Consider the following 20,700-nt stretch of genomic DNA (forward strand, 5'->3'; position numbering starts at 1 on the left):
AACACAGATGGAACTGGAGAACATTATGTTAAATGAAATAAGCCAAACACTGAGAGACAAATCTTGTATGCTTTTACCCATATGTGGGAGCTAATTATTAAAAAACAATTGATCTCATGGAGACAGAGAGTAGAATGATGGTTACCAGCGGTTGGGATGTGTAGCAAGGAGCGGGGGAGAAAGTGGGAATGGTTAATGTGAGCAAAAACATAGTTAGATAGAATGAACAATATTTGATAGAAGAACAAAAAGTGACTATAATCAACGATAAATTAGGATATACTTTAAAATAACTAAAAGTGGAAGTGGAATGTTCCTAACACAAAGAAATGACAAATGCCTGAGGTCGATGGATACCCCAATTACCCTGATTTGATCAATTCACATTGTATGCCAGTATCAAAACATCATATGTACCCTGTGAAGGTATACAACTATTATGTACTTAAAAACTTTAATTTAAATTATGTACTTACAAACTTTAATTATGTAATTAAAAACTTTAAAAAGGGGAAAAAAAGAAAACAATAAAGCTAAGGACTTACTTTGGACAACTAGGCAGTTGAATACTGGCTGAATACCAAAATACTAGCCTGTCTGGTGGTTTCCCCTATGGCTTCTTATCTCTGTGGGTTATGCATCCTCACCTAGAGGGAGACAGCTTCCTTAGGGCAGCCTCCAGGCCTTCTGTGGGGCTGCTTTATTCTCAAAAGAGAAGTAAATTAGTCATTGAACTTTTAGGGAATATAATGGAAGGAAAAACATAGTTTAGAATCAAATTTGTGTTTTTCTACTCCATGGCCTATAGCTAGCTACTTCTCTGGCCAAAAATATCTTCCTTTGAGGCAAAGTTTTCAGTTGTAAGTTAATAGAGGGTTTTAAAACAAAACAAATAAATTAATAGAAAGTACAAAAATCAGAATAAACGGAATATAAAATAGATTTATTTTGTTTTGTCATGTAATCCCAGATAATAAAACAGGAATAGACATATGTGTAATTGTCAGGTTCAAAATCAGGTCAATTTAAGTGTTTCACTATGCTTTAATTTTTCTTAAAGGCCTACATAAAAAGAAGAATCTCGAGAAAGTAGACACATTTCTAATGACTAACCATATATCTTTAAAAGTTTGATATAAGAATGAACCACTATTATACTTCTTAGAAGGGCTGATTGTTCTTGTTGCAGTGGGATAAAGGTTTGAGTTTTATTTATAATTCACTTACCAGCTCATTAAATGCTATTTATATTTTTGTTTAACTTGAGCCACACTTAATGATAAACTCTTTTCACTGTTTTGCTAGACTTTCTGTAGATATGGCTTGAGCTTGCTCCCTTAATTTCCTTACTCTTTATCTTTAATCACTTACAATTTGACTTTGACCCCACTTTACCAAAAATCCCCAGACTCTCGCCCTTTATGTCACATTGCCAAAAGCCACATCCTATTGAATTTACTTCTGTAATATCTGATATGTCCAATTCCCAACCTAGTGATATTATAGGAGTTCTCCTCTGAAATGTGCAAAGCTGCACATTTTACACACTACTCCATTACTACCAGATGCATCTGTGTTAGTCACAGCTCTGGTCATGAATGATATTTTCTCATTGTCTGCTATGTGAAGTCCATTTTTCTGGGCCTGACATTTGTGCCAGCATTCCTTCCCACTGCTGCTCCTCATGTGGCCTGTTCTCCAACCCAATTCCTTTATGTTTGCTAGAATATCTACCCAGAGTCCATACCTTCTCTTTTCTCCACTCTAGTATCTGGTTCAGAGCTTATTCTTCTTTCCAAGCCCAGAAGGAAGGACATCCCATTCAGTAACCTTGTCTGATCTTCCAAGTTGGAAGTAGTGTTTACTTCTTTTAGTTTTTATCTCTACCTCTTTGCTGATGTATTTCATATTCTGCCCTGTGTTACTTGTGTGGACATCTTATTTTCCCTTCTCAAGGGATGGGTCAATCTAATTATCATCTTATTTCCCACTCCCATGTCTATTTCAGTGTCTTATACTTTTTATAAGCCAAGTACATTTTGGATAATTGAATGAACTAGCCAATATTAATAGTAGAGCATATACGGAAGGATGTTTTAGAATATAGATAGTTATTATACTTGTCCATATTCTTCTTACCTTTCTTAGTTATTTCCATGCATTTTAGATTTAACAATTATCTGTTCAAACAGCTGATTGCCATGAGTATATTGAACCTTCTATTAAGTTCTGTAAGTATTATGTAGTAATTATGTTAAGTAATTAATTGCTGCATTCAACTTTGTAGGATGTAATCTATAAATCTAACTATTCAGGTTTCTATAATATTTTTTCTGTATAACTTCCAATAAAGGAAGAGTAAATGAGAAGTTACTGACCAAATTTCCCTCACGATGATTGAAAAGTATAAGCACATTTAGAGCCTTTTGGAGCACTCCAGTGTGAACATAGAAACCGCCAAGAATGTTATTTTACACCACTTACAATAGCCACCCTATAAGAGCATGTATTATAGTTCACCCAGTGACACCTCACCTTGCAAGAACTCAGCAGTCCAGTCCCTCAACTACCCAGACCACTAAGTGCTAAGAAAAAAACGCCAGTTTGTATAGCACATACAGTGAGTATCACAGAATTACCAAGGGGAGACCTTAATTTTGGCTCTAAACCACAGGTCTCCTTTTACATAGTTCAGTGCACAGACTTTAGGGCTCCACTTAGCAGCCTTCTCAAAGGAACATTCCCTGATGCACATTCTGTCACCCACAGCAGCCCAAGGCTGAGGTAGGACTATGACCTCTATATTTCCAGAGCAATGCTCTGGAATTATAATTGCTGGCTAATTCAGCTCCATGTCTATGTATATAAAAATTACCAATAAAAGATTGGAGTATGTTCAGGACGATCTGTTTAAGGGTGTAGTAAAGTATGTAATGCATTTTGGAAAGATTTCTTTATAAAATTGCATTACAAAGAAAAATGTCTTTGGTGTTTAATAGTTAATCCTTAACCATCCAAATGACTGATTTCTAAGGGTTCTACATAGCCAACGTCTTGCTGTATAAGGATAATATAAGTATATCTGGAACCTTCTTGATTTATCAATGCATAGTAGTCATTGGGTTACCTAATATGCACCTCACTCCATACATTAGTTTGGGGATAGAAACACACACTCACTCACATACACAGAAGACAAGGTCTCAGCCATCAAAGACTTCTAGTTTTGCCAGATTTGTATTTTCTTATGAAGTTTATTATAATAACTCCTGGGGAATGTTGTATTATATACCTAGGTGACAAACCTAGACAGCTCTGCTCCTATGTAGTCATTTAGCATTTATCAAACATTGAGTGCCTCTGTGGACCAGGCTAAATGCTGGGTGCTGTAGGATTGACACATATTAAAACATCTTTTAAATGGCTAGGAATATAAGTAGACTTGTACAGGCCTTCCTCCTGTTCTTGACTAGGGTGGATTTCCTCATTATCAGCATACTCGTAAATAAAAGGGAACTGATAATCCAAGATCTTGCTTCAATTGTCCTTGAGAGTTAATTAAGGTTTCTGTGTGACTGGACTTTGGACAGTCATTCATAATGACAGGGAAGGTTGAGAGATAGCCTCTCTCTAGCAGGGGAGAATGAACGAACACTGTGTTGTTCCCACCAATATAGTTCACTCCAATGTAGTTTTCCAGAATCACAGCCAAGAAAAGAAAGAATGTGCTGGGCTTCACTGCGCAGTAGAGCCAGGTGCCCAGGAGAGCAGAAACAGTGTACCTGTGAAGTTGCCAAGGCAACATCAAGGGTAGACAGAAGAGTAGACAGAGTGATTTATGAGGGTTTCTTGCCACAGGAATGGGTCTAAAAATATACTTCCATATCTTTTCCTCAGAAGGATAAATGCTACAGGAATTATCAAGGGAATTGTGCTGCATAAAAGCTTGAGACATTATCAGAGCCCAAGGAGACCAGGGCAAAGAGCAAGGAGAGAGGAGGCAGAAGCAACAGATAAGAATGAGCAGTGTGCATGGTATGCTTTTAATCCCTTAGGGAACTGATGCTGTGCCTGGATATAAAATTAATTTTTTAAAAACATGCAAATGTTGCATATTTAAAATATACCTAGGAAAAAAAGATCATTTACTGGGGCAAAACAAAGACATTTTATTTTCATATTTTTAAAAAGTTGCTCTCAGCTTCTACTTTAATATTAGCAGATTTGCAAAGACATTTACATGTCAGCATGCAGAATAGCATGTCATGGTGGCACAGGTAGAAGTTGCATTTTATTTAGGAATAATTGAGAAAGAAGCTCTTAAGGTACATAGAGTTGGTACATCTTAGCACTCTTTCTTAGCTTAAGTAGATAATGTTATCAGATGTCCACACTGATTTTTACTTTCATGAATTATTATGTTGGTGACACTATCAGTTTCATATTGCTGCACAACAAATTACCACCAATACAGCAGCTTAAAAACAACACATATTTATTATCTCACAGTTTCTGTGGGTCAGGAGTCCAAGCATGGCTCAGCTGGGTGTTTTGCTGTGGCTCTCAAAAGGGTATGATCAAGGTGTTGACCAGGCTGCTATCTTAATGCAGGTTCAGTCTGTTTCCAAGGGGAGAATCTGTTTCCAAGCTCACTCAGGCTGTCAGCAGAAATCACTGCTGTAGAACTGATGGCCTGACTTTCTTACTTGTAGAGGCTGCCTGCAGCCCACTACCACATGGGCTTCTCAACATGGCCTCTTACTTCATTAAGCTAGTGAAGAGAAACTCTACTATGTCTGCTACCAAGATGGAATCTTACCTAGCTCTTTGTTAGAAGCAAGTTGCATATCCCACCCACACTCAAGGGGAGGGGGTCCATAAAGGGATGAATACCAGGAGGGTGGGGATCACTGGGGTCACCTGAGGCTTTGTCTACCATGGGGCATTCTGAGGAAAAGCATAAATTCTGTAATTTTAAAAGCTATGCAATCTGGAAATCTGTTCAAAATTAGCGTGTATGCAAGCTAAATTATTAGTTTCCATTTTTCATTCTCTCGCCCTTTGGTAAATTAGGAAGGACAGCTAGTTTTAAGCAACTAGAATCCAATTAATAGGGCCCTTCTATTAACTGACTCTTCATTTGTTTTGTAGGATATCCCTGTTTAGTATAAGGACAAATCACAGTGCAGGTGATTTACTCCTTGGGCTATAGTCTGTAGCACAGTGCTTGGTGCATAGAAGATGCTCAGTAAATACTAGTATAACAGCTATAACTACTACTATTGATATTATTATTTACACTTTCAGTTCAGTCTCCTCTGCTTTTTTACAACCATAGTAATATAATATGCCAAATCGCAAGGGAAGAATAGCATAAACACAAACAACAATTATAATACATATTATTTGATGAGGTCTGCCATGTTAGGTACTTTATCTGTGCTATCACATGTAATCCTCATGACAACCATGCAAGATAGGTATTATTTTTCTTATTTTATTGACAATGAAACAACCTCAAATGTACACAAACACTTTAAATAAGAATTTTCACTTTCATTGATTTACCAAGGATTTACCAAAAAAGTCCCCTTAGTCCCCTGTTCTTTAAGTATCTGTTTAGTCCATCTAGTTATTGCATAAACTTGTTAGAAAGAAATCTTTCATAAATAATTTTGAAGAAGACCAAATAGCTGGCCTGATTTTTAGAAAGACAATTTGGACTGTGGTAATTTGTCTCATCTCGATGGAAACTGAGAATAGCAATTCACTACTAATCAATCAATGCTCCATGTATTCGTATACCAGGCATGTTGGGTAGGAATTTCACATATCTAATAGTAATTCCCCATCAGCGCTTCAGTGTACCCATACAACTCTGCTGCACCTGACTGCCCTTCCATGGGCATACCCTCAGATACTCTGCATAGAGTGCCCTACAGAGCTACTCCTCAGTGTCCCCTGCCTCTGTGGTTATAGGTAACTTCACCTTCCTATTCATCTTACAAGTTTTAGATGAGATGCTTTTTCTTGACAGAATTTTTTTCTTGATCTCCCAATCCTTTTGGTTCCCTGTCCCACTTAACCCCCTCATGTGTCCTTTCCTATTTCTTTATCCATAATGCCTCTCTTACACATAGGATAGTGAGCACCTTGTGGGCAGGAGCAGTGCTCTGTTGGCTGCTGTGTCCCCAGCATCTGGCCCAGGACAGGCACTCAGAGAGTATAGACTGGAGTTATGAGAGAATGCACGTTTCATCTCAGCCTCAGAGCAGCTCTGGACAACAGATGGGAAACCAAAGCTCCACAAGGTGTGGGACTCTCTCAGGGCACCTACACCACAGTTGGTCTCACATTTAGAGACCAAGTCCAACCCTGCTCTCTTTCCTAGTGCTTTTACATAAAATCCCTTTAGTATTTTTTTTTTCCATCAGCCTAAATAACTTAGTTTTCTAACATCTCCTCCCAAGGACTTTTTTTCTAATCCTTTCAATGATAGCTGATAAATTTTATTTTTTCCATTTTGCATGTCATCTTTTAGCAAAGCATTAAAAGGAACACAGGACAAAGCAGATGCTTATTCTTGGGTGTTGTAGACTTCATCACACTGTTTATTCAGTCCTATCTAGTCAGTTTCTCCAAGGCATTGGTGCTGCCCTAATGCCCTCACTCGGAGGCATCCTTGTGCGAGGTGGAATATATCTAAAAAGACAAATGCACAGGATTATATGTTTGCTGTGCTACAGAGGCCTTTTCCAGGAGTATAATTCATGGGTTGCACATACTTTGAATAGAGGGGGAAGGCTCTTACTGTCATGAAGGCCAGAGACGTGGCTGGTTTCCTCACAGACACAAACAGCCTCATAGGGCCATGCCACGTGATTCCTGAGTGAGCCTTCTGGTATTCCCGTTTCTTGCTTGCTGGAGTGTTCTTCACTTCTCACAGTTGAACCTGTTGTACTGTCTTCTTACCTACTCTCTTCTATGATTCATAGAGGTAATTTAATTTTCAGTCCATCTACCCACCCTGCCTACCTAGTTTCTTCTCAGTGCCACGCTTAATTCCTGCACATGTACTTGTTAATTAAATGAGAAGCCTGTGCCAAGTTCAGTATCTCAGAACTCTCTACATGATGCAGTCCCTGAGGCTGCCCTTGAATAACTGATGCAGTGTTCTTTGAGCAGTGACCTGTTAGAAATGCCCAGTTGGCTCACATGAAAAGCTCTCTGATTTATTGATTTTTATTTCTGGATTGTAATAGTGCATTAGTAATATTTTATGAGTTCATTCTCACAAAGCTACATTAGTCCTTACCTATTTGTTATCTTAATTTGTTTTGCCTAGCCCCAGCAGGTATGGCGGTAACATTGATGTGTCTATAGACATCAGGAATATCCATTTTATATCTCAAAGCACATACCCCACAATTTTCTAGTCCAATTTCAAGTACTTTGTCAGGCCCTCATCTGTTTTCAAAAATAATTGCTAGTGTCCCTGATGAAAAGTAGGCAAGATATTTCTTGGTTTTAGGTCACTTCAGCCTGTAGTTTGCACTCCTTCTAACTTAATGGAGGACTCTTTAGATACTCCACCTTTTCAGCATGGCTTCCTGCCTTTCCACTCTAGTGCCTTGCACACAAATGACAAGACCATAGGGGACTTATTGTTAAAGATCGGGTGTAAACCTAAATACTGTATTAAAAACATTTGTCTTATAGTATTATTTAATTAGAGCTTCATCTCTTTTCCTAATGAGAGGCTGCTGTTTGCTTTTTGTTCTTTTGTTGCTTAATGCTTTTCAGTAATAACCCATGTGTCCCCTGTGATGTTGTGAGCATTTGAGCTTGGGGGCAGCCTGACTCACTTTCTGGTCTTTGCCTAGCCTCCAGTGCAAGATAAAATGAATAATAATATTGACCTCATGGAGGTGAAGTGAGAGTTAAATTATCCAGTATGTAGAGGTGCTTTTTTATAATGTTTAAGTATACACAAATACAAAGATAGGTTGAAATGGCAGGTACTTAAGTGTTGATATTATGTGCAGAATTGTTAAATGCCTTGTTTTAATGTTTTTAGCCAGAATATCCAATAAGACTCTAACATTAATAGGTTATTAAATGAGCACCTCCCACTCTCTACATATTTCTATTTTGGCTTCTCTTGTTCTCTATTTCTTTTTCTTTTTTTAATTTTAATTTTCTTTTTTTATCAAAAAGAATGAAGCCTGTATTTCTTTTAATGTCTACCATTATCTCTCTCAACTCTAGCCAGCTTCCTATAAGAAGAGATAACAGAGAATTAGAATTTAATTAGTAATTACTATTGCTATATAATCTTAAATAAAAACAAGAGTAGGATATTTATATTTATCTCTCTAAAAACTCAAATAATTTTTTTTTCACTTATCAATTAGTTCTTGAGTCTTTTGCCTCCAGTGGATCAGTGATTTTCAGTAGAAAATCTTTCATCTCCATTGTTTTATGCTTTTGTTGCTGGAGAGCTAACAGCAGGGCTACCAAAACACTTAAAATTCAGGAAAATCTTTTTCTCTTTTAGAAATAAATTTCAGTGGTGCTCATTTGTTCCCAGAAACCTACTGAAAAGTATATGGTACACTTATGAATGTTTATAACTACAGAATAACTAAGTGAATACTCTGTTTCAGTGACTTTTTTAAAATAATAGGGATATGGAGTTATTCCTAGTATAAAGAGGGGAATTTTGAGAGTTTTAGGCACCTCTGAATCAGACTGGCAGTTATAAGCTCCAAGGATGTTTTTGTTTGTTTGATTTTTTTTTCTTTTTAAAAATATACTTCCTTTCACTGAGTAACTGTTGTGTGGGAAATGACAAATCCTAGGTCTTTGGTTTTTCTAATTGTCAAGCAAAGCCTCTCTAACTCAACGGTATCTTCTTCCTCTTGCCTTATACCTCTAGGCTAATCACTACTTCCATGACTTTTTCTACCTCCCTCAGAGTCCACTTAGTTCAAGTTGTGAATATTGACCGATCACATTGTGTGAGTCCAGTCTCTGTAATTGCACATGACATGCCCCAAGTCAAACTATTTCATTTGAGAGTGGTTGCAGTGGGAGACAGGCTTATTGCTCACTCAGGTAGCAAGTAAGAATGGAATCAGCACACCCTTCTGCAAAGGGGCTATTGCTCAGTCTCCTTCCCTCCTCAGCCCTTGCATCTGCTTGGAAAGGCTATGTTCTCTCCTCAGCACCTTGAGACACATCCTTTCCTCTGCTCAAATTGCCCTCCCATCCTTTCTAATGCCGCTGGTTAACTCCTGCTTATTCTTTGGTTAACTCCTGCTTATTCTTCAGGACTCAGTTTGGATGTGCCCTTCTACTGGACATCTTCCCAGCCACCCAGCCTGGGGTGCATCCCTCTTATATGTTTTCATAACATCTTATGCAAAGAACCTGTCTATGCACTTATCAAACTATGTGATAGTTGCTTATTTGCTTGTGTGTAGTTCTCAGTTGCATTGTGGCCTTTTAGAGGGAACCATGTCTGATTCTTTCATTCTTTACCCATGGTCTCATTTTTAATTGAGAAAAATATTTGTTGAGTGAATGTGGGATCTCTATTCATTTTGGTATATTACTTTGCTTTCTAAAGACCTTCTAAAACCAGACAGGATGTGATTCCCTTCCATAAAGAAGCTCTGTAAAGAAATGTGAATATCCTTGCAAAAAGCCCATTAAGTTTGTCGTTTCGGTAACAAAGTTTTATGCAGTATCTAGATAAAATGACAATGACTTAAATTATATTTATAATATATATAAATGAACCAACCATATTAACTGCATAGTTGATATGAACAAAGTGGTGATTGATCAGGAAGGAGGTGCCTGGCAGTGAACAATCATTTTTAGTGGTTTATTTTTCATCTTTTTTTTGTGACTCCAATTCTTCTGATGAGTAGTCTAACAGCCTTTTAATAAGTAAGTTGAAAAACCTTTTACCTATATATGCTAACTTTTGTGAATTTGTCCTTCCTCCTTAGGGGTAACCATAGCATTATAATCTTTAATAACTAACATATTAAACATAGCTATTTTCCATTTGTTCTAAGGTAGAAATACTGTTTGTTGTTCATCAAGGACTCTGATGTGTAGGTCCCACAAAATGTGTAAGAGCACCTTCTCTTTTTGACTGGTAATTTTGTTGCCAGCTTTGATCAAACTCTTGAGTGGGTATGAATTCATGAAAACCATTCAGAGCAATAGTTTGGGGAGGTAGAAACTAAAAAGCTGTTCTCTTTTTTTTTTGGTACATAACATTTTTCTTTCAGGTTGTATAACTTGATACCTAGTATTCTGAGCAGGCGTCCTCAAACTATGGCCCGCAGGCCACATGCAGTCCACCGAGGACATTTATCTGGCCTGCTGGGTGTTTTTGCCTGCCGCTGCTGCCTGTCCTGCTTAGCAGCCGACTAGTCCTGGGCCCACAGTGCGCATGTGTGGAATGTGCCCCGCACTCTCCAACCGCCTTCCAAGGGTCTGAGGGACAGTGAACTGGCCCCATGTTTAAAAAGTTTGAGGACCCCTGATTCTGAGCCTATGTAATGGTGAACCATTTTAATGAAGTCTTGTTATGGTTCTAAGAATTGTCATTAAAAAGCAAATGATTTCACTAGAAAGAAGAATGAAAGCTGGTTTTACTGACATACTCATGCATTCCTTATTCTTCTCCCTTTCTCTCTCTTTTCCAGTGAGCATGTTTTTGAACACATTAACACCGAAGTTCTATGTGGCTCTGACAGGCACTTCCTCACTGATATCAGGGCTTATTTTGGTAAGTGGTGGAATCTGTCTCATTTAATAACATGCTGATTACTAATATATATGTTAGTATATGTATAAGGAAAAAATCTGGAAGAATATACACAAGCAGTTTACCATGGCTGTCTTGTACATGTGTATATGTTGAGTGGGGAGACTTATAGAGGCCTTTCACTACCCAGTTAAATATTTCTGAAATATTTGAAAAACAATTTTAAGCAATTATATATTACTTGTGTTGAAGGGGAAAAAAGATAGAAAGAAAATGGAAAATAGAGGGAGACACAATTCTCTGTCAAATTCCAGTGTCTAAGATACTATAAAATAAATGTAACTCAGTTCAACAAAAAAGTGTTTTTCATTACCCTCATCAAAGTGAATTATTGGACATAATCAAGATCAGTAGAACTATAGCTTAGTTTCTTTAAATGTATTAACATGGATTGCAACAATTCTAACCTCCTTTTCCCTTTATCTTTTCTTTCAAAATTTATATTTATTTTTATTGCTTCCTTTAAAAAATGCCAAAGAGGCAGAAAGCAATATTAATATCATCTGTATGGTTATATTACTGTATCCATGTAATAGTTGTGGTGTGCTAAATTATGATACCTGAAGGAGTTAATTTTAGTGATCTCTAATGGGGACCATCTAAATTCAACAGGACTACTCTAATATAATTAAATGACCTTTAGAGAGAAAGAAGTTTTAGAAAATATTTTTCCTGTGCATACAATCCTGTGATTACTAATTACTATAGAAACAGCCACAAGAAAAATACCAATATTACAGAGTTGATGTTAAGAAAAATGGAAGGTCAGTAGGATGAAAAGTTTAAGAGGAGAAGGGCACAAACGTGTGGAGTAGAGAGCAAAACTGGACCTAGAATAATGGAGGATTTCAGATTCTAGAGCTTGTAAGGAGCCAGAGTGAAAAACTGGAGAAATGTATGCAGGGCAGAAACCTGCAAACAGGTGAAAGAGCTGTAGCAGTATGGGGAGCATTTTTTTGTGATCAGGGAATGTCCAGGTTTGTTTTCCTTTTCTGTATCACATGGACTGCTGAGATGTTTAAAGTTGGTGTTGTTGAGCCGGAAATGTGAAGAATATCAGCAGGAGCCACTCCAAGAAGGTTTACATAAGTGGAAATCCAAATAGAAAGCCCAGTGCTGGCTGCAAAGATCAACCCAAGGTGAGGGAAAGTGTATAAAGCACCTCCTTAAAATGAGTTGAAATAAGGTGTGTTGTAATTTGTACCATGTTGCCACCCCTGGCCCCTGGAGATAAGGTCTCACTCCATTGCCTGGGTTGCAGTGTGGTGGTATCATCATAACTTACTACAGCCTCAAACTGCTGGGCTCAAGTGATCCTCTTGCCTTAGCCTCCTGAGTAGCTGGAACTACAGGCTTACACCACCACACCCAGCTAATTTTTTAAAAAAATTTTGTAGAGATGGGGTCTTCCTTTTTCCCAGGCTAGTCTCAAACTACTGGGCTGAAGCTATCCTCCCATTTTGGCCCCTCAAAGTGCTAGGCATGAGCATACAGGCATGAGCTACTGTGTCTGGCCCCATATTGCCTCTAAAATACTAATCTGCTCACCTGTATATGTCTCTGAAGTCTTTCTTGTTCTTTAGAGACATGAGAAAAATAATGACACTGTAGAGAGTTGTTAATAAAGCTATAAAGTTGGTCACTAATTTATTCCATTTAAGGACTATATTTTATTCTAAAATTGTGTCCTTCCTACTTTTATTTATTTATTTATTTATTTATTTTTTTTTTTCATGATTAGGGTGTCCTTAGACTTCCTACTTTTAATGTTAAAATTTCCTTCTGAAATGATGGTGACAGTATATAGTAGTGTTATTTTACTATTATTGTTTGGCAAAAGAAAATAAAAAAACAAAACAAAAACCTTAGCAACCCCATTTTGGTCTTCAAATTTGGTTGGAGAGCAAGAGAAATTTTAACAGAATGTAAAATCCAAAGTCTGGGAACCATTGGCCTAAGAAACCAATAACCTCAAGAATTTACTTCTACTGAACCTGTGGAGGAGCAACATAAATTGTCCAAAAGGGAAAAAGTAAAAATATTTGAGTCTGATCTAGAGCAATGAATGGTGAAGAGAAAAGCTTTAGATAATCTCTGAAAAATTCTTCACTCTAGGGAATCCAGGGCAGAGGAAAATGATCTGAGAGAGGATCTGGTAGAGGAAAGCCAGCAGAAACTATTTTGTTAGAAAACCACAGAAAAAAAATTGGGGTAAATGTTAAGGTATGTCAATGAATCCATAACTCCAAAGATTTCTAAATTCCTTGATTAAACAGAAGATTTTTATTAGGAAGCAATATATTTAATATTTAGAATTAAGTAAGAAACTATATTAATATATTGAGAATTACACTATATCCAGAAGAGGACAAAGAGTAGGTAGAGGAAGAAGACAGAAAGTAATGAAAAGGAGAGATCAGTTTCAATGAGACAGGTGATGGAAGAGAAAACCATGGAAAAGGAAGAAGTCAAATTAACCTTCTTTACAGATGATATGATCTTATATTTAGAAAAACCTAAAGACTATACCAAACAACTGTTAGAACTGGTTAATAAATCCAGTAAAGTTTCAGGATACAAACTGAGCATTTTATATATACCAACAGCAAACAATCTGAAAAAGAAATCAAGAAAGCAATTACAGTTACCAGTTACAATGGCAACAAAGAATATAAAATACCTAGGAATCAGTTTAACAAAAATAGTAAAAAATCTATACAAAGAAAACTATAAAACACTGATGAAAGAATTTGAAGAGAACACAAAAAATGGAAAGCTATTCCATAGTCATGGATTTGAAGAATTAATATTATCAAAATGACAATACTACCCAAAGCAATTACAGTTTCACTGCAATCTCTATCAGATACTCTTCATAGGAATAGAAAAAAAAATCCTAAAATTTATATAGAACCACAAAAGACTCCAATTAGCCAAAGTAATTCTGAACAAAAAGAACAAAGCTAGAGGAATCCCACTAACTGACTTCAAATATACTACAAAACTATGGTAACCAAATCGGCATGATACTGGTATAAAAACAGCCACATAGACCAATGGAACAGAATAGAAAACCCAAGTAAATAATAAATTCACACAGTTACAGCCAACTAATTTTCAACAAAGACACCAAGGATACAATGGGGAAAAGATAGTCTCTTCAATACATGGTGCTGGGAAAACTGGATAACCATATGCACAAGAATGAAACTAGACCTTTATCTATTACCATATATAAAAATCAACTCAAAATGGATTGAAGATTAAATCTAAGACCTGAAACTTTGTAACTACTAGAAAAAAACATTGGGGAAATACCTCAGAACATTGATCCGGGCAAAGATTTTTCATGTAAGACCTTAAAAGCACAGGCAACCAAAGCAAAAACAGACGAATGGGATTACATCAAGCTAAAAAGCTTTTTGCACAGCAAAGAAAATAATCAACCCACAGAATGGGAGAAAATATTTGTAAAACATCCATCTAACAAAAGATTAATAGCCAGAATATATTATATAAGGAGCTCGAACAACTCAATAGCAAAAAGCAAAACAATAAAAAACCCACAAACAAATAATTTGATTAAGAAATGGGTGAAAGATCTGAATAGACACTTCTCAAAAGAAGACATACAAATAGGCTAACAGGTGTATGAAGAAATGCTCAACATTACTAATCATTAGAGAAATGCAAATCAAAACCACAATGAAATATCATCTCACCCCAGTTAGAATGGCTTTTGTCAAAAAGACTGGGAATAATGGATGCTGGTGAGGATGTGGAAAAGGGGAACCCTCGTTCACTGTTAGTGAGAATGTAAATTAGTGCAGCTACTATGGAGAATAATATGAAGACTCCTCAAAAAAGCTAGAAATTAATCATATAATCCAGCAATTCCACTACTGAGTATATCTCCAAAAGAAATGAAATTGGTATTCCGAAAAGATACCTGCGCTCATGTTTATTACAGCACTATTCCCAATAGTCAAAATAGAGACTCAACCTACATGCCCGTCAATGGATGAATGGATAAAGAAAATGTGGTGTATATATGCAATGGAATATTATTCTGCCATAATAAAGAATGAAATCCTGGTATTTTCAGCAGCACTGATGAAACTGGAGGTCATTATGTTATGTGAAATAATCTAAGCACAGAAAGACAAATATTGCATGTTCTCACTCATATGTGTGAACTAAAAAAGCAGATCTCATTAAAATATCAAGTAGATTTGTGGCTACCGTAGGCCAGGAAGGGTAGGGAGAAGGGGGAATGAAGAGAGATTGATAAACAGGTACAAATATACAGTTAGAAAAAATAAAACCTAATGTTTGATAGATCATTAGAGTGACTATAGTTAACATTAATCTACTGTACACTTCAAAATACCTAGAAGAGAATAATTCAAATGATCCTAGCATAAAGAAAAGATAAATATTTCAGGTGATGGATATCCCAGTTACCCTGATTTGATCTTTACACATTAGATGAATGATTCAAATTATCACATGTACCCTGAAGATGTATGCATCTATTTTGTATCAGGAGGAAGGGAAGAAGAGGGAAAGAAAACCATGAGGAGAAAGAGGGATTGTTGATGTTCTGGGACTTTATGGTCATTCAGCCCAAGCTCTTCATTTTTCAGAAGAGAACATTGAGACTAACAAAGGAAGGAAAAGGCAGTATTTTGTCTAAATTCATGTGGTTAGTTTGTGGCAAAGCAGGGCCTAGAACCTAAGCCTTCAGGTTCCTACCTTAATATTTTAAATGGACTAAGAACCTTCAGACCTGAAAGATGCTCTCACGTGGTTGATAAATTCTTAATAAGCATGTGCAGCAACCACGGCAATCTTTTAGCATTTATATTTTGGGGTGGGGGAGGGGAAAGGTATTACAGGTCTCTAATCATTATTATTGACATTTTAAATAATATTTTAAAAATTTCTTTCTATGACATCTTTGAAATATTTTTTGGTTAAACAAAAAGAAAAAAGTAAACTTATTTGGACACAATTTCATCTTGAAACCGGTAATTCACTCTGATGCCAAAAGGATTTTCTTTGTGCATTCCTCGTCTCAGGGGAGGTGCACTTAAGAATGTTACCTGCTACCTACTTAAATGGTGTGTGCCAGGCACTGACCTAAAGCACTTCCCATGCTGGCTCATTTACTCTGCACCACAATAGAATGAGTGGAGTAATTGCTAGTGCTGTTGCCACTACTTACTTACACATAAGCCAAATGGGGAGAACAGGGAAGTGCTTAACCTGCCTTAGGTCACACAGCCAGCAAGTGACAGAGCAGGGTTGGAACCCAGGCTGTTGTACATAGGCAGGCCGTATGATTATCGCTTGTTTCACTGCCTCTCTGGTTAAGTTCTCAGCTGTCTTTCTAGCCTGCTGAACAAATGGTAGGTCTGGATTTTATTCTAGCAGTAGCTTGGTGTGGGTTCACAGGCTATAAATTAATTACCACAGTGTGGGTTATTTCCTTTCACTCTGGTAAGCTAGGCCCAATGGTGGTTTTTCCTTTTAATTCAAGGATGGTGACGTCCCATCAGCAATAAAGGGATTTCCCTAGAGCATGGTTGCCTTTGTAGAACTGGGCTGGCAAGGCGTTTTCCCGCGTGTGGGGTGCAGCTGCCGGACCGGATGATCACTGCTGGGCTGTCTTATGCTGCATTTGCCTTGCAGCATTCTCAGCACGCAGAGGATAGAGGATACTCCTGACTGATAGGAAACTTTGAGCAAAGGAAAACCTCTTATGTAGAAACATTTTGAAAGGCCTTTCTCAAAAATGCAAGTCTATGCTGAAGGCAAAATAACTGCAATGTGGAAGTAGCTCTTGAGAGCTTTAGGCTCCTGCTTTAGAGATTGTTGACACTGGTATTGTCTAGCCTGAAGGGACTCAGCTTTGCTAGACCTTGAAATGAACCCACGGTGAGGTCTCTATTGAACCACTATCCTTTTCTGCCAAATGCATTTCAGGGAGAGGCAGCATTGAGGTAAAGGATCAGGTGCTTTGCAAAATAGCTATGTGCATGGAAGTGCTTAGTGGTTTGTTTCCTGGCACCAGGGAGACAATTACCTAACTGTTCTCCCCTAAGCAATGTTCTGAGAGCCTGCCATGAACATTCAAAGTGCAGGCTGCCCTTGGGGAAATTGGTTGTTTGGGGACCCTCAGGATTCCTGTGCTGCATACTGAAATTATCATGCAATTTGATTTCTTAGGAGAAGGGAGGTAAAAACAAACAAAAACCCTGGTACTTCCTTTGTGAAGAAAAAGTCAATTAACTGAACAAATATACATAGAAATAAAATTTACTTGGCAAATGCTGCTGTGTTTTACACTAATGTGTTTAAAAATAGATAGGTGTATATTTGACTAGCTTTCACTGATAGTTCTTAAATTTCACAAGTTGAAAACCAGCAATGAGTTTGCCATACCACCTAGCTCACTCTGCCTTGTTGGCTCCTGTAGCCATACCCATCCAGGTAGCTCTCTCCCTTGCTTACCTTCAAGGTGCCTCTCTGCCCACTTGGCACGAGTCTTCTCATCCCAGTCCAGTTCCAGCCATAAGAGCTGCACCTGTTATCACAGTCCAAATCTGCCAATTTGGTCTTATATCTGCTAGCAAAGGCACGTCCAGCCTCTACAGGCAATGTTTATTTCAGTGGAGAAAATTTCTGGATTTTGCTTTTGCTTTTGAGAGTAGTAAGGTGGATATGTACAGAAAAAGCTCCTCTTGATTTTCTCAAAATGGTGGTAGAATGGAGAAAATGCTGTATGTTGTATTGACATGTATAGATATATTGCTATATGCCTAGTAATGTGTGTGCGTGTTGTTATGTGTGTGTATCAATAATAAAGAGATATAAAAAGGCATCCAGGGCATAACTTTTGAAAGTCAGAATCAAGAACAAGAAAGTGAAAAAAATTAGAATAGTAAAAAAAGAATTGGTTCATGGATCGGATATAAAAGAAGTATGTTTTGGGGAAGGTAGATAACGATTGGGTAGTGCAGTTTTTCTTTTTCCTGCCGGCCATGGATTAGGTCAGATTTGGCCAGTGTAGAACATGGACCAACATTTACCACAATTTATAATTATATTTTGTTTGTGTGATCATATATTGTCATCTTTCTCTCTAGAATGGAAGCATCACAAAGACAGGGACCATATTTGTGTTTTTATATACTACTGTATACCCTGTACCTATAATGCCAGAGTAAATACTTAGGACATATTTGTTGAAAGCACAGAAGATCCAGTGAGTAAATGAATTAACTGACTGCAACAGAATTAAATGGGAGCTTGTTTGAAATGATGGATTCCAAATACACCCCCGACCAACTGAATCGGAATTTTTAGAGGAGGCACCTAGAGGACAGCTGCCATCACAGTATGAGCTGTCAGGGCTTGGGACGAATGACACAGGCTGGCTTCTCCCAGTTCACAGTGGTCTCCATGACTTCACCCAGAAGTGTGACTCTCCCTTCCAGGCCACAGTAATTAATGCTACAGTGGAAAATCTCATCCTGTGAATGTACAGATGCCAAGGTGGGGATGGATCACTAGCTGTTGACCTTGAAAAGAGCCTTACCTCCCTGTCTTTTCTCTTTTCTTAAAGCTTTGTCAACAGGCGTTCAGAAAAGGGGTGGGTGGAAGGGCATACATGTCAGCCCTTTACATAGCCCCCACAACTGTTTAGGAGAACAGGGGACTGAGATATAGGAAGCTGGAGGCCAAGACCCACTAGTAGGTATTTAATATTTCTAAACAAAACATACAGAAACCAAGAGCTTAAAAAAAAGTTCTGTCTGTCAAGGAATTGGGAGGAACTTTAAAAGGATCAGTGGGTATGGAGAAAAGGATAGCTTGAGAATTGAAAAAGGAAACTAAAAAGATTACGGATGTTATTGTAACTAACGTCTCAGCTTCCTTGGTTTATCTCCTTTATCAACAACCCAGATGATCCCCTTTTGCCAGAAAACCAAAACCAACCAACCAACCAAACAAACAAACAAAAAAAAACATATAGGAAAGTCCCTGACTCATAAAGTGTTTTATATAAAGAATTTACAATTCAAAAGAAAAGGAGGTCTTACTGGATAAGAAGAATCTAGGCATCTTCAGTAAAGATTCAACTTTTAGGTCTGCAAAGTGTGATGGAAGGGCCTTTTTTCCCATCCCTCTGTCAGATTCATTTTTACTTATTTATTTATTTATTTATTTGAGATAGAGTCTCATTGTGTTGCCCGGGCTAGAGTGCCATGGCATCAGCCTAGCTCACAGCAACCTCAAACTCCTGGGCTTGAGTGATCCTCCTGCCTCATCCTCCGGGTAGCTGGGACTACAGGTGCTCGCCACCATGCCCGGCTAATTTTTTTGTAGAGACGGGGTCTTGCTCTTGTTCAGGCTGGTCTTGAATTCCTTACCTCAAGCAGTCCTCCTACCTTGATCTCCTAAAGTGCTAGGATTACACCTCTGTCAGATTTTTGTTCCCTTCCTGCAGGTAAAGATGAGACAAGTTTGCACCTTAGGCCAGTTGCAAATCTAGATCTCTACCTCCAGCTCTTAGCTCCAGCCCTCCTTGGTCATCCTCTCTACTTCTGTCAAGTAGTAATGGAGGAGAGCACAGGGTCCTTGACAAATGGGTCTTTGTTTTAATATCATTTTTGTCCTGAGTGTAGCTTATGTGCCTTCTGCCTTGTAGTGTATAGGTCCAAACCACTTCCTCAACCCTCTCATTCTCAATTTCCTCCCCACCTCCCTATTCCCAGAAGATAAACCTTACCTGCACCTCCACTGAGATTAGTGGAGTTTTTATCCTTTTGTTGCCTTCTTACTTGTGAAATAGTTCATAGCACACCATACTTTCCAAGATAGAATGTCCATTCATCTTTCTCTTTCTTCCTGTTTTAGAGCAAGAAGTGGTAGGTTACCTTTTCAAGATAGGATGGATATGCATCCTGGGCTGTTGGCATCATGTCTCTTGGTCATTTGTACTCCTTCCCACCTTTCATTTCTCTCTTTCCACTGGATTTTTCCCCTGCTACAAATATGTGTGAGCCTCTTTTTTTTTTTTTATAACAAACAAAATGAACATAAAACCTTTTTATCAATCCTGCTGTTTATTTAGACTATATCCCATTACATCAGTTGGGCCAGCCCTTATCATCCATCATTCAAACTTCCATCCATCCATCCATCCATCCATCCATCCATCCATCCATCCATCCATCTAGTCTTCTAATCATCCCAAACTCCCTCCCTTCATCCAGCATTAACTGAGTGTTTACTGTGACTTCATTTTACACATTAGAAAACTGGGCCCCAGAGAATCAAGAGAACCAACCAAAGTCACACAACCCAGATATCTAGTTTAAAGGGCTTTTGCCTTTAAACTAGATGGTAGGGTCACTGTTGACTACCTGAATGACAAACCCAAGTGATGCTTTTTAGTTTCTATCTTATTTCACCTGTATAATTTGTGAGGTGGAGTAGGAAAATTTGTAACCTGTATAATTTGTGAGTAGGAAAAAAGCATTAGCAAGATTAACTTTTTAAAACAATGACATGTATAAATTTATATTTTAATTTTTTGATTATCTGTCAAATTAAAAACTGTTTTGTGTTCCACTGTGGCAGGCCCATCAAGCTACTAGCATGTCCGAGATCTACTTTTAAAATCTAAATTTGTTTATGAGAGCTTTGCTGTTTACATTGTAGGTATGCACCAGGGAAAAGAATTCAAAGTGACACCAAATATGTGCGCATTAGATAACACCATCTGTCCATTTGGATCTGTGCAGCTCCAGGTGCTTTGCCCAAAGCCTGACGTGTTTCAG

At 37.8% G+C, this 20,700-nt stretch overlaps 1 protein-coding gene across 16 annotated transcripts in view; it reads left to right on the top strand.

The window, feature by feature from the left end:
- The window catches only part of ST7 (suppression of tumorigenicity 7), a 232,379-nt gene that overhangs the window by 109,579 nt on the left and 102,100 nt on the right, over positions 1-20,700 (top strand). For 15 of the 16 annotated variants that reach the window (XR_012921021.1, XR_012921022.1, XM_012761077.2 and 12 more), the window contains exon 2: positions 10,728-10,810. The exons of the other annotated variant lie outside the window; for it this stretch is intronic. Coding sequence is in view for 13 of the 15 variants with exons in the window: in XM_012761077.2 (XP_012616531.1) it covers positions 10,728-10,810 (83 nt within the window). In the remaining 2 variants the exon portion in view is untranslated. The remainder of the gene's footprint in view (positions 1-10,727; positions 10,811-20,700) is intronic. 16 annotated transcript variants of the gene reach the window in all.

Source organism: Microcebus murinus, chromosome 9 (genome assembly GCF_040939455.1).
Source record: "Microcebus murinus isolate Inina chromosome 9, M.murinus_Inina_mat1.0, whole genome shotgun sequence".
In the NCBI taxonomy this organism is placed as follows: Eukaryota; Metazoa; Chordata; class Mammalia; order Primates; family Cheirogaleidae; genus Microcebus; species Microcebus murinus.